At 34.2% G+C, this 12,102-nt stretch overlaps 1 protein-coding gene across 1 annotated transcript in view; it reads right to left on the reverse strand.

Annotated features, from left to right (window-relative positions):
* FER (FER tyrosine kinase) overlaps window positions 1-12,102 on the reverse strand; it is a 129,290-nt gene that overhangs the window by 59,113 nt on the left and 58,075 nt on the right. Inside the window, exons 11-13 of the mRNA XM_069879949.1 lie at window positions 9,455-9,547; window positions 5,146-5,349; window positions 1,727-1,849 (exon numbers count right to left, since the gene is read on the reverse strand). Coding sequence (XP_069736050.1) covers window positions 1,727-1,849; window positions 5,146-5,349; window positions 9,455-9,547 — 420 coding nt within the window. The remainder of the gene's footprint in view (window positions 1-1,726; window positions 1,850-5,145; window positions 5,350-9,454; window positions 9,548-12,102) is intronic.

The following is a 12,102-nucleotide window of genomic DNA, read 5'->3' on the forward strand; positions in this document are numbered from 1 at the left end:
AGCAGAATATCTAAAAAAGTCTGTCTTAAATACTGTCCTCCATCAGTTTGCAAGGAGGTTATGATACATCTGAATCTAGTGGTAGTGGTATGGATTCAAATCCTGGAAAGACCCACCATACAGTCATACATGTTTGCATGGCTGTCATCATGGAATTTAGACTATCTATCTCTACATTTACACCTTAAAGGCCATGAGATCAAATACAGTAATGGAAAAGTGATCAAGAAAGTCACTTCAGACAGTTTTTATTCCTTAGCATAGTACTAGAACAATTCTTTGACTATACAAAGTTATATAAAACACTGTATAATTGAAACATAACTTCATAAAAAGATAGCAAAATGAAATAAAAATGTCAGAAATACAAAAACTCTGTCTTCAAAGTAAAAAACAGAAAAAGAAGAGATGTTTTCCAGATGATGATTACCTGCTTAACCTTAACAGAGAATAACAAAGTTCTGTTATCACTTAGTACTTAGTAACATATTGCAGTATATTTTTACATTTGCTAAAAGGCTGGTCTTATAGTATGTGCATCGTATAAAGGCAGAAAAAAGCCAGAGAACAGAAAAAGCATTAGGCATTTAAAACAAATAGGCTATCATAAAAGACAAGAAATTTGCAAACAGATATAAAAAGATTAGTTTGACATTTTAGTTTGACAGCCTTTTATTTTCAGCTTAAATCATTTATATCAAAACACAATATATCAAAAAGCATGTTCTATGCTTTCTCACATGTTCTACAATGAATTTAAGCAATACTCTAAGTTCAATAAAACATCAGTTTTGTAATCAGCAAGACATCAGCCTCAAATCTGTATTTACACTTCTAAAATTCTTTAAATTTCAAATTTATATGAAACAGTTAAGCACAGAGAAGTGTAAAAAATCACATTGACTTTGAGAAAAGGAATATGCTTTAATTTCTTAGCACTGTTAGTAGAAAAGAACAAGGACTTTGGAGTAGGAAACGAGCCCTGAAATACAAATTGTTATACTTTCTAAAATTTTGCAGATCACAGAAGGTGCTTTACACATGCTTGAAACTAAAAAAAAATCAAGAATAAAAGGCTTACTCATAGTTAAAATGCAAGTATTTAAGTGGAAAAGAGTTGGCTTATGAATGAAATATCAACTAAGTAGATAGTAAAAACAAAACTACTGGAAGAATCCAAGAAGACTCCTAAACTTTCTGAGCACTCATATAGTTTAATATTTCCATCCCTTTTCACTTTCTTCCTGAAAGGCTTTCTAGAATAGGTTACAAGGGATGTAAACATTAAACTATATCAGTGCTCAGAAAGAGTTTAGTTTTTCCAAACTTCATCAGAACTTTAACACTTAAAGAAGACCATTTTATCAAAAAAAGGTCTTCATCACAAATTTATGGACAATGAACTCATGTTTTCTATTACGTAGTAGTGCAATCCAAATGGGAAACCAAAAAGTAAAGCAGAAGGATATTTTGTGAGATGCTGAATATCAGTCTTACAAGACAGTACAGAGTTACTATACAAATCAGAATGGGGTGTTATTTTAAAGGAATGTGTTGTATGGAACTGAGAAGGTTGAAAAAGCCAAGAAAAAGAGAGTCCGAAAACAAGCAACAATGAAAAATCTTCTGAAAAGTTGCATAGGAATATATTTTGAATAACAATATAACACCTCCTGGATTCCTGTCAGTAAAACAGAGTTCTTGGTATTCTTAATGTATGCATTACCTTAACAACAGGATTCAGTAGAACAACACCTGATTTCTTTGTAATAACTTGCTTTGTTGTATAATGATGTTCTATGAGTTGAGGGATAGTTGGAAATCCAGTTCCTTCAAAACGATAGTGGTTCTGTATGGAGGTAAAAGGAAATAATTGTTTATCTCTAGGCAATATTTTGAATAAGAAAGTGCAAAAGCACAACAACAAGCTTCCCTCATTAATAACAGAAAAATGTTCACTTTTACAGAACTAGACTTCTTTCCTGGTCTATTTATCATCATTTGCACTGGATTAAATTGATAGTTAGGAAGATGATAAATTCAAAACTACTGCATCACTCATTTAAGGCAACATGATAAAATAACTATCTGTTTAAAGAGGGAAAAAAAGTATTTTAATTGCTTATCTTTGCCCACACGCTTGACAGGGGAAAAAAAAAAGTAAAGAAATGTTTACTTCATTCTTTTGAATGTCTTAAATCATACACTGCAGCTGACTGCGAACAGGATAAAGTCTTGTGCCTATACAAGACTCAGCATCTACAGTTAGAGAATCTCTTCCCAAAGCAGAAGAATTGCCATAAACCAGTCTGACAAAGGCAACAATAAACAATTACTGCAGTTAAAGAAAGCTCAAAGCACAGTGATTCAAGTTCATTTTCACAACTGAGCAATGAAAACCTTTACCACTGGCATGCAGACTTTTTTGCTTCTAGCCCTCAGGGTTAAATTCCTTGCAGAATGCATTAAGTTTCTCTTCTTTAGAGGTTAAAGCATTAACTTCCTGAAATGTGTTATTGCTGTTATTAAAGACAGCTCAGTCGTGTCACCACTTTTCACATTCCTGGTTCTCTATCATAAAACTGTTTTCATAGTCTCAATACTTTTGTTGTTTATTTTGTTATTTAACTTCATCACTTGTTAAATAATGACTCAGCTTTAGTTGACCAGTAACACTATCTCCCATTCCTTTCAAATAAGCTCCTTCATTATTTCTGTGCTGATGACGCAAAAGCCTGATGTTCTAAGAGTTTCCCTAGCTCAATAATCAGTGCTACCTATTATCTCTTCACCTCAGACCCAGCCATATATCTATCTGCAGACTGTGTTCTTTGATTCTGTGTATTTAGACAGGATCCTGACCATATTAAGAACACTAACAAGCAAGTTCAAAATAGCACAGAGTTAAATAAGCAGCACTGAAAAACAACAGTAGCCTTGAACAACAGCAGTGAATTTTGATGCTTGAAGCTAAATAATGAACTTGTTTATGCTACACATAGTTTTATTAAGATTAGCTTTCAAAATAACAGCAAATCCAGGGAGGGAACACTTATGCAACCAAAGGACCACTGTTTAAACATGTATATATCCTACTCTGTTCTTAAGTATTTCATTCATAAGAAAATTTGTATATGGAGATCAAGTTTGGTCTCCACATGGAGACCTGTCAGTGGTCCAAGAGAGTGATTTGCAGAGGCCTGATTCCACACTTACCTTGGTACAGTGTACCAAGGTAAGCAAACAAACACATCCCTTGCACTAACCTCTACTCAAACTTCCCTACCAAAATATTCATGAACATAATCCTTGTTATATGACTATGACAGTTCCATCATACACTACCTCATTTTCAGAGATTAAGAGGATTTTTTTTCTTTTTACCATTAATGCTTTTTTTCACAATAAATGCAAAAGATTCACCTCATAGGAGTGCATAAGGAGTTCTGCATTTCTTTAAGAAAAAAAACTTCTAAGTGTCATGATTGTAAAGAAAATCTGCCTCCCCGGACCCGATGAATATAATGTCCTATTACTACATGCATAAGCAGACAGATCTAGTGACCTAATGCTGCTTAGATCGTCCAGCCTATGCAATATTAAACAACATCAGTCTTATATTTGAAACATAATTCCTAAGAGAAAGTAGTGAAATGACTGAAATAAAGATAGCTTTTTAATGTATGGTGGGGTTTTTTGTGAAAAAAAAACAAGATAAAAAAAGACTCGGCTAACAGGCAGGGGTGGGCTCAAAGTAATAATAAAAAAAAAAACCTGTCTATTTTAACTGACTTCAAAGCCCACTGCATATCTTTTGAAGACCTACTTGCCATGTACAATGACTCACACAAAATTATTTCACCTACATCCATATACAGTGTGCGTTTATTTCTCCTGGGTTGAGATCAGACAGCTCCCAGCATCTTGTAAGACAAGACCTTGTGTGCCTTGGTACATGTAATTTTATTACTCTTATCATTCAGCAGTCTGACACATCAAAATGCTTCAAGGTCATAAAAATCAAAATTAAATAAACAATGGCTTTGTGTAAAAATTCTTTTACAAAGAAAACTTGAGGTGAAAATCAACGAACACTTCAGCTGGACAAGTGTCCACAATCACTGATCTTACAGAAGCCTTCCAATTTCTATGAAGTCTGAAAAATATCACTACCTCTCATTAAAAAGAAATAAACTAGGCACACAATATTGACTTCTCCCTGGCACATTTCATCAGCTGGTGATTTAGACAAGGAAATTTTCCTCATTACGTGACTAAATTTGTGTATTTTCTCTTTATGGGGGATTTTATTACAACAGACTGAAATAAGTTTGGTAGCATTACTGAATCAAAACTAAGAATGATTTGATGCTATGTCATACTTTAAGAAGAAATTCTAGTAACATTATGAGAACTGTCACGTTTTGAATTATTTTGAAATTCCGAAAGGTAAAAAGAAAAATACATACATTAATAAAAGCAAGTAATGCATTAAGAAGAACAAAAAGAAATACATTGGATAAAGGCTTAAAAAAATTAACATGCTGTTTAAAATGACCAATTTTTCCTAAGTGAGATCAACAGGGGGATCAATTCTGGTTCTTAGAAGCAGACATGCTGTGCAACATCTACAAGTGTTTCTGTTCTACTGAAAAGGCAATAGCTTAGGGCCAAAAAGAACATAAGCATATCTAGTGCAGCAAGGACTTCAATTTCCAACCATACAGAAAGCAACACATACTATTTTCTTTTCCATGAATGTTTATGTTTTTCATGAAGATTCAATGGACTGTTTGCAGTCTGAATTAAAAGTAGCCTAATTAGAACCAACTACGAAAATAGGTTAAAAATAAAGGTACATGCACAAATTAGTACTAGCAAGTTCTGGACTTCAAAACATTTACAGAAATATTGCTTTTCAACATAACAGATACTGAATGACCTCATACTTCATATTTTACTTTTGTTTCCCAAAATGACCTTTTCCCCTGTTTTCAGCACTAATGCAAATATTTCCAACAGCTTTCATATCTTCATATACAAGTGAAAGCTATTTGCCATAGTAAACTTCGTAGATCCTATGTTGGTTCAATGAAAATACAAACTTCATAATATTGAATATTCAGTACTATATCAGGGACGTACATCAGCATATTGTATGATAAAGTGTCTCCGTTGTCCATCTGAAAACACAGAAAGGACATATTCACCAGGTTTCCCGTGGCTCTCTCGCACCAAGAAGTCTCCTTGCTGTTTTAACAGCTCCTGGGCTTCTATTCTTGGAATTGCACCATGATACCAGTCTTGCTCCGCCAATGGTTTCTCAGTAGTTGATATTACATCAAAGAACTTGGGAAAAATATTGAAGAAATATGTTAATGTAACAGCACATTTTTAGAATTTACTTTTAACTGAAAAGCATGATAAACACAATAGTTTCTATTTCTGTATCAAAATTATGTATTTCTGTGAACAAAAAAAATCAAGGCTTTTACATTTACACAAAAGGCATACTGATTGCTTTCCTTCCCATTCCCTAAAAACTTAATACATAAAAAGCAGTAGTTTATGGAAAAGTCCATAAAACCATGTAGTATTTTTCACTTGGCCTGCCATTTTTCTAAGCCATACCAGCCAACTCTTTCTCACATATTCTGACATGCTATTAACAATTAACAATTCAAAATCATCATTTCTTTATCCAGGCAGAACCTTCTCATTCATAAAAACCTAAGGAATTGATTTATACAAAGCATGTGAATTGGAGAAATTGTTTTCACAGAATTTATTAACTGCATCCTGGATTAATTAATAGCTCTATGAGACATTTTCCCTAGCATTTACACTGTAGCACAGAATATACACATGGGTTTACTGTGCTTACAACCTTTAGCATGGAGTTTCTTAAAGTGCAAAGAAATCTTAGGAAACTATTTTCCCTAGCTATATAAGAAAGGTAATGAATTTTAACCTACAGTTTCACATACTAATTTTTGCAAGCTTACATTGTTAAAGAAGAAAACTTCGTATTTTGTTCAACGACCACTTCAGAATTATTTTTATGGATAGACAGACAAGCTTTATGTCATTCAAAAATCATTAGTGTCAGAGCTCATAAAAACTCTCACTGCCAGAGTGGTAAAGCTCTGAACAAAATAACACAGTGCACTGAACAGATACATGAATGTGTCTCCAGCAAGCTTGCTGAACTGCTTTTTAGATAACAGCATGAATACCCACTCCTTAATTAAGTACAATCAAATAGATACAGACAAAGCATACAATAGAATCATAGAATAGTTTGGGTTGGAAGGGACATTAAGGATCATCCAGTTCCAGCCCCCTGGGACAGGCTGCTCAAAGCCTCATCCAGCCTGGCCTTGAACTGCTCCAGGGATGGGCTGAACAAACTCAACTCCAAGGTTCTCTTCACAGGAGAGGTGTTCCAGGCCTTTGATAATTTTCGTGGCCTCCTCTGGACCCACTCCAGGAGGTCCACGTCCTTCCTGTGCTGAGGGCTCCAGAGCTGGATGCAGGAGTCCCAGTTCTGAATTAACCTTTCCTACTGCTCTGCCCTGATAAAACTGAAGTTCTTCTTTGTATCATGAAGAATGATATGGCATTTCCTGTATGAGGATGGGGACAGAAAATGGAAACATTCCATTGCTTTATGCAAGGGAAAAAAATTGCATGGTGCAGCTATGGGTATGGTGGAGGCTATCTGCACATTTACTCTTCCTAGGGAGATATTTCAGTTGAGACGACTTATCTAGCCAAAAAACACTAAGAGCAATTCCAGGCTCTCAGAGAGGAAATAAACAGACCCAAGAAAGGGACTCTACTCAAAACTTGTTGTTTCCAAATATCTGTAATTCTTTATCACCTTTATAGTAAAGTTTCTGGTACAAAAACGCTTTGCCTGTCAGCTTCCGGCTGCCTTTCTAAGTTATACCTCAAAAGGTCTAGTTTACTCTAGGATCCTGACAGAAAACTGGAGAACATATTTAAGAGCCTGACAAAGCCTCATATTGTCAGACATTAACACTGGCACCTAGAGCTCTGGGTCTGTATCAGGGATAATTTCACACATGAGATTTGAGGCCAGCACTGTAATCAAGAGACTTACCGATAGAAAAAGCAAGTATGCTCTATTACAGAGTTTGCTCTATCAGAGATTCAGAGCTAGGAAGGACTATGTAAGAAATAACAGTCTGAACAGAAAGTGCACAGTCAGAGTTTTAAGGAGCTAAAGACATACTGCAAGGTACTGCTTTTATCAGCACAGTGATCTACTAAAAGCCCAAACCATTGTCTAGCCAAGAAGGCAGTCATATTCAATTTCATCAATAGTTAAATACATATCAGATCAGCTCTGTCTACCACCGTTAAATGATATTAAGTCATTCTCTTTCAGAAATTCCTAAAAGAAAAAATAAGCTATCAAAATGTTAGACAATGTTATTTACTTGAACTTTTCTTGTTCAAAACCACCAGGTTTGGCTCATCAGAAACCCCAGAACCTCTACTATGCTATCAATAATGTTAAAGGGTTCACGAAATGTATTTCCACTTGAGAGAAAATGTTTCTAAGGATAAAAGGACAATTGAGGGTCAACAGACTAGGTCATGGCCTTCACAAAGCAAGGGTGAAAAAAAAAAAAGAAAATCTGACATGCAACTCATTTCACATGAGTTACCAGATAATAACACCTGCTTATGTTCCAGCTGGGTCAAGCCTGAGTCACTGTTCAGACAGTCATGATTGCATCCCAAAATAAAACATTTTAGAAGCCTTTATGACAGAGAACGAGCTTAGGGAAGAACAACAGAGCATTTTAGACATTGCCAACTATAGTGTTGTTTATGACACTAACTTCTATCTTCCCTCTTCTTTTAAATTTGGTTAAACTAATATAAATTACTTTATATGGAAACAATGAAAATTCCACAAAAATATCCTCTGCTGATTGTCTCCTACCTTATATTATCTTTACTTTTCGTAATATAACTAGTAATTTATCTGAGGTAACAAGCAATAGTTATTCATGTTATGAGTATTACTAAAATTGCATTATTTTTAAGAAGTCTTCTGATTTCAACATATTTGTTGTATGATACAATATTTACCCTGACTGGCTATGAAAGAAAAAAGCACTCCAAATTAAAGATATACAATCAATTTAACATCAATTCCAACTCAGTTTACACCACTTCGTGCTAAATGTTTCTGTTGTCTTTTATAGTTAGAATTAAATGATTTAAGCACAACAAAGATCAGTCATTAAGCAATATAAAGGAAAAAAGCTACATGCACAAAGCATTTTCCCTCCTTAATTGATTAAAATTATGTTTCTTGCTATTATAGAAATTCGGCTTGCATTTTGTCCAAGAGAAGCCACCTGAATCCCTAATCTTGCTGTTAAGTTACACATACACACACATGTATATACATGTATAAGCAATTGTAATTGTTTAGCTTAAATAAAGTTAACTGAATCCCTTAAACGGTCCTCGATGTAAGCCTGCAGCATAAAATAGAATGCCTACTCACTCTAAAGTTTTCTTAAAACTACTATTTTGAGCCAATGTTTCAAGTGACAAGATCACAATTAAAAGGCAGTTTTAAAAAGTTTGGAAAATTCTGCCCAACTTTTGGGGCACTGTTTGGTTTTGTTGGTTTGGCTTTTTGTTGTTTTTTTTTTTTGTTGAGAAGGTTGGGATGATCCCACGTTCCATTTCATGAAAATACAGGAGGAAGGTTTGTCAAGCACAATCTTACACTTCCTTAAGTAGGTGCTTGAGTATTCTAACCAGTCTTGCAAACTTCTGCTTGAAAAAAATGGAGGTAACCAAAAAGCAGAAGAAGCAAGAAAGTTTCTCCATCCATCAGTGAAACTGAACATGAGTCACACAGAAGTAAGAGATACTCAACAATCATTTTTATTGGGGATTGAAACAAGATGTATAACTAATTACTTAAATAGTAACAATTATTGAGGTAGTAGTAGTAACAGTAGAAATTATAATAATAATCATATGCTTACATACTGTTGTCTTTATAACAAATATGGGGAAAATATTTATTACAACAATGAGCAAAATCTGCATAACTACTTCAGGTACTACAGAATATCACAATATGTTGAATTTCCAGTAAATCAGACTCACTCGGAAAAGTACTTTTAAAAGTATACAACCAATCTGGGAGCTGCAAAGAACATGCAAATTCTGATTTTTTTTTTGCTGAAGTGCAACATGTTGTTCTGGCATGTTATTATGCCATGATGTTATCAAGTCTGCTGATCAATCAGCACAGTGATTCTATAACTTTATTTTAATGTAATTTTTGTCCGTGTAGATGGAAATGCATGATGCTTCTAGGAAAAAACCCCAACCAGTTAAGTTGTAAATGCAACAGAATGTAGTTCACCACTACACTATTGACACTACTTACTGATGATGAGCCCAACATGGATTTTGGAGATCTTATAATTCCCGCTATGGAATGACGTAGAGTGTCAAACCTTGAGACTTTATCCTTCTTGTCCTAGAAGAAAAAGGGGTATCTTCCATGAAAACAAACAAATTGGTATGTTAATTAAATTACTGGAGAACTTGGAATGTAGAATCCTGGATTTTGTTTAAATAAAGGATAGAGGCTGAGCATCTAGTGATACAAACCAGTAAGTGTCAACATCAGTGGAATAAAGCTAACTAATATCAATTTAATCAGTGACAAACTATATAATTCCTTAATTATTTTGTGCAATTATTTTACGTATCACTACTTTTAAGTACAAACAGAACAGGAATTCTTTTATACCCTAACAAGAAAATACATCATTCTCATTTCTCATGAAATACCTTTTATTTTAAAAGGACATTGACTTGAAACCACATTAAAAAAAGTTCAAAAATACATATGTACATCATCCTTACTTAATATATGGGATTTTTTTCCTCCTATGAACAAGTTCTTCTCTAACAGTACACTACTGTAAATATAATATTAGTACAAAACACTGCAAATTACAGGATCTATTTGTTTTCCAGCACTACCATAAACCACAGGTGCAGCCACTGTCTAGGTTTTAGGTTCTGTAAGAAGAGGCTCTACCTGGAACACAGAAATAGCCTTTAAGCATCTCAAGTTGAATATACCTGTAAATTCCAAGGTACTCATAACTTGACTCAGTCCAAAGACTGTATATTTTTTAAATCTCTGACTTACTATCAGGCCTCAAAATTAATATCACAGAATCCTTCAAAAAGCACAAAAATTCACTTTTAACACTGCAAAACTGAGTTTATTGCTTGCAAGTCAGCCTCAGCCAAGATATTTTAATGAGTACTTGGAAAGTAATTAAACCTGAAGCAGAGAGACCACACATTAAGAACCTCATTCTGATTAGCTGTAGGTTATCTAAGCTATAAGAAGTTGATAATGAAGACAGACTATAATTGCTTGGTCGTGTTACAAAGAAAAATTTTTTTCAAGTTTTGCATGTACACTCTTAACTGAAGAAACTGACAATCTCATAATGTAATAAATGCAGATTCAGTTTATTCCAGGCTTCTGAATAAGCAACAAAATCCATTCATTCTGTATATAGAATATACCAATGTTTGAAAATTACTTCCAAATACAATTTAGCTTATAGGATATGAGTTGAACATTTTCTTAGTAAAAGAAATTCATTTAGTTGGTAGCAAAATCCTGCAATATGCCTTAATTTGTATGCTGTGAACAAAGAGTGCAAAACCCAGTCAAACAGTCAAAACACTAACAGGGAGTTTATTATCCACTGAAAAACTCATTACCAAAGTGACCGTTAACCACTCAATACCATTTTTACTCCCTTTACCACATTAAAGTAAAATGTAAGCCAAGTAATTTTCTTATAATAAAAAACTCTGCTGAATCCTGATTTATTTTTTATAATATTGATTAATTAAACTGACTACACACACACAAAAATCTCATTAACAATAGTGGAACAAGGAGTCTAATTCTGCTTGCATGCTGTGTGTGGAATGACCCACCCATTTCACACATCTCTTTATATGTAAGCCATGAGATTTAACTGCAATTAAATGTGTACTTCTTATATGACAGGAAAAAATATTACCAAAAGATGCATGAATTCTCCTACATTTCCCCTAAACAAACTCAGGAGTTTTCTTTCTATTTTACAACAACAGAGTGCTTATCTAATGCAGTATGAAACTACAAGTAAGGTTCTACATTCATCAGTTCTCTTTACTGATAAGTGTTTTTAACAAGAGTTTTTTTAACCCAAAGTACCTCATGGACTCACTAGAGGACTTTGATAAGCACCACGTAATGATACATAGAAGCTAATAATCACATTAAATAGAATGAGCATTAAAATGCAGACTTAAGAATCAACTTTGGCTTTGTTCAAAATGTAGCACATCTTGTTCAAACTGCAATACATTTATAAACACTGTTTAGTATTTTCATAGCACTTTCTCTGTAACATAGTGAAACTACTTTGCATCTTACAGCAAAGAAGATTCATAATTTGCCTGCAGAACAGGCATTATCAAATGCAAGCACAGCATGTACTGAGTTTGTTTATTTTAAGTATTTTTATGGCAACCTGAATAAAACAGAAAAGAATAAACAGCAGTCTGTTACTGAATTTATTTTGACATCAGCCTGCTGCAGACCACTTTAGCAGGACCCATTAGATGTTGCAAGAAACCAGTTTTCACTGAGAATAATATATTCACCAGTGTGAAGAGATTTTATTTCCGCATATTAGACATCAAGTTTTTTTGAAAAAAGAGTAAGAATACAACACAGAACATATATATATATATGCGTGCGTATGTACAGTCCTGCTAGTTAAGTTTTCGGTGCTGTGAAAAGGTATGGAACAGGTGATCTTGAGTGCTATCACAAAGCACATGCATGAGAACCGGGTGATCAGGCCCAGTCAACACGGGTTCATGAAAGGCAGATCTTGCCAAACTAACCTGATCTCCTTCTATGACAAAGTGACTCGCCTACTGGACAAGGGAAAGGCTGTGGATGTAGTCTTCTTCGGACCTCAGTGAAGCCTTTGACATAGTTTC

Source organism: Phaenicophaeus curvirostris, chromosome Z, assembly GCF_032191515.1.
Source record: "Phaenicophaeus curvirostris isolate KB17595 chromosome Z, BPBGC_Pcur_1.0, whole genome shotgun sequence".
NCBI classification, from domain to species: domain Eukaryota; kingdom Metazoa; phylum Chordata; class Aves; order Cuculiformes; family Cuculidae; genus Phaenicophaeus; species Phaenicophaeus curvirostris.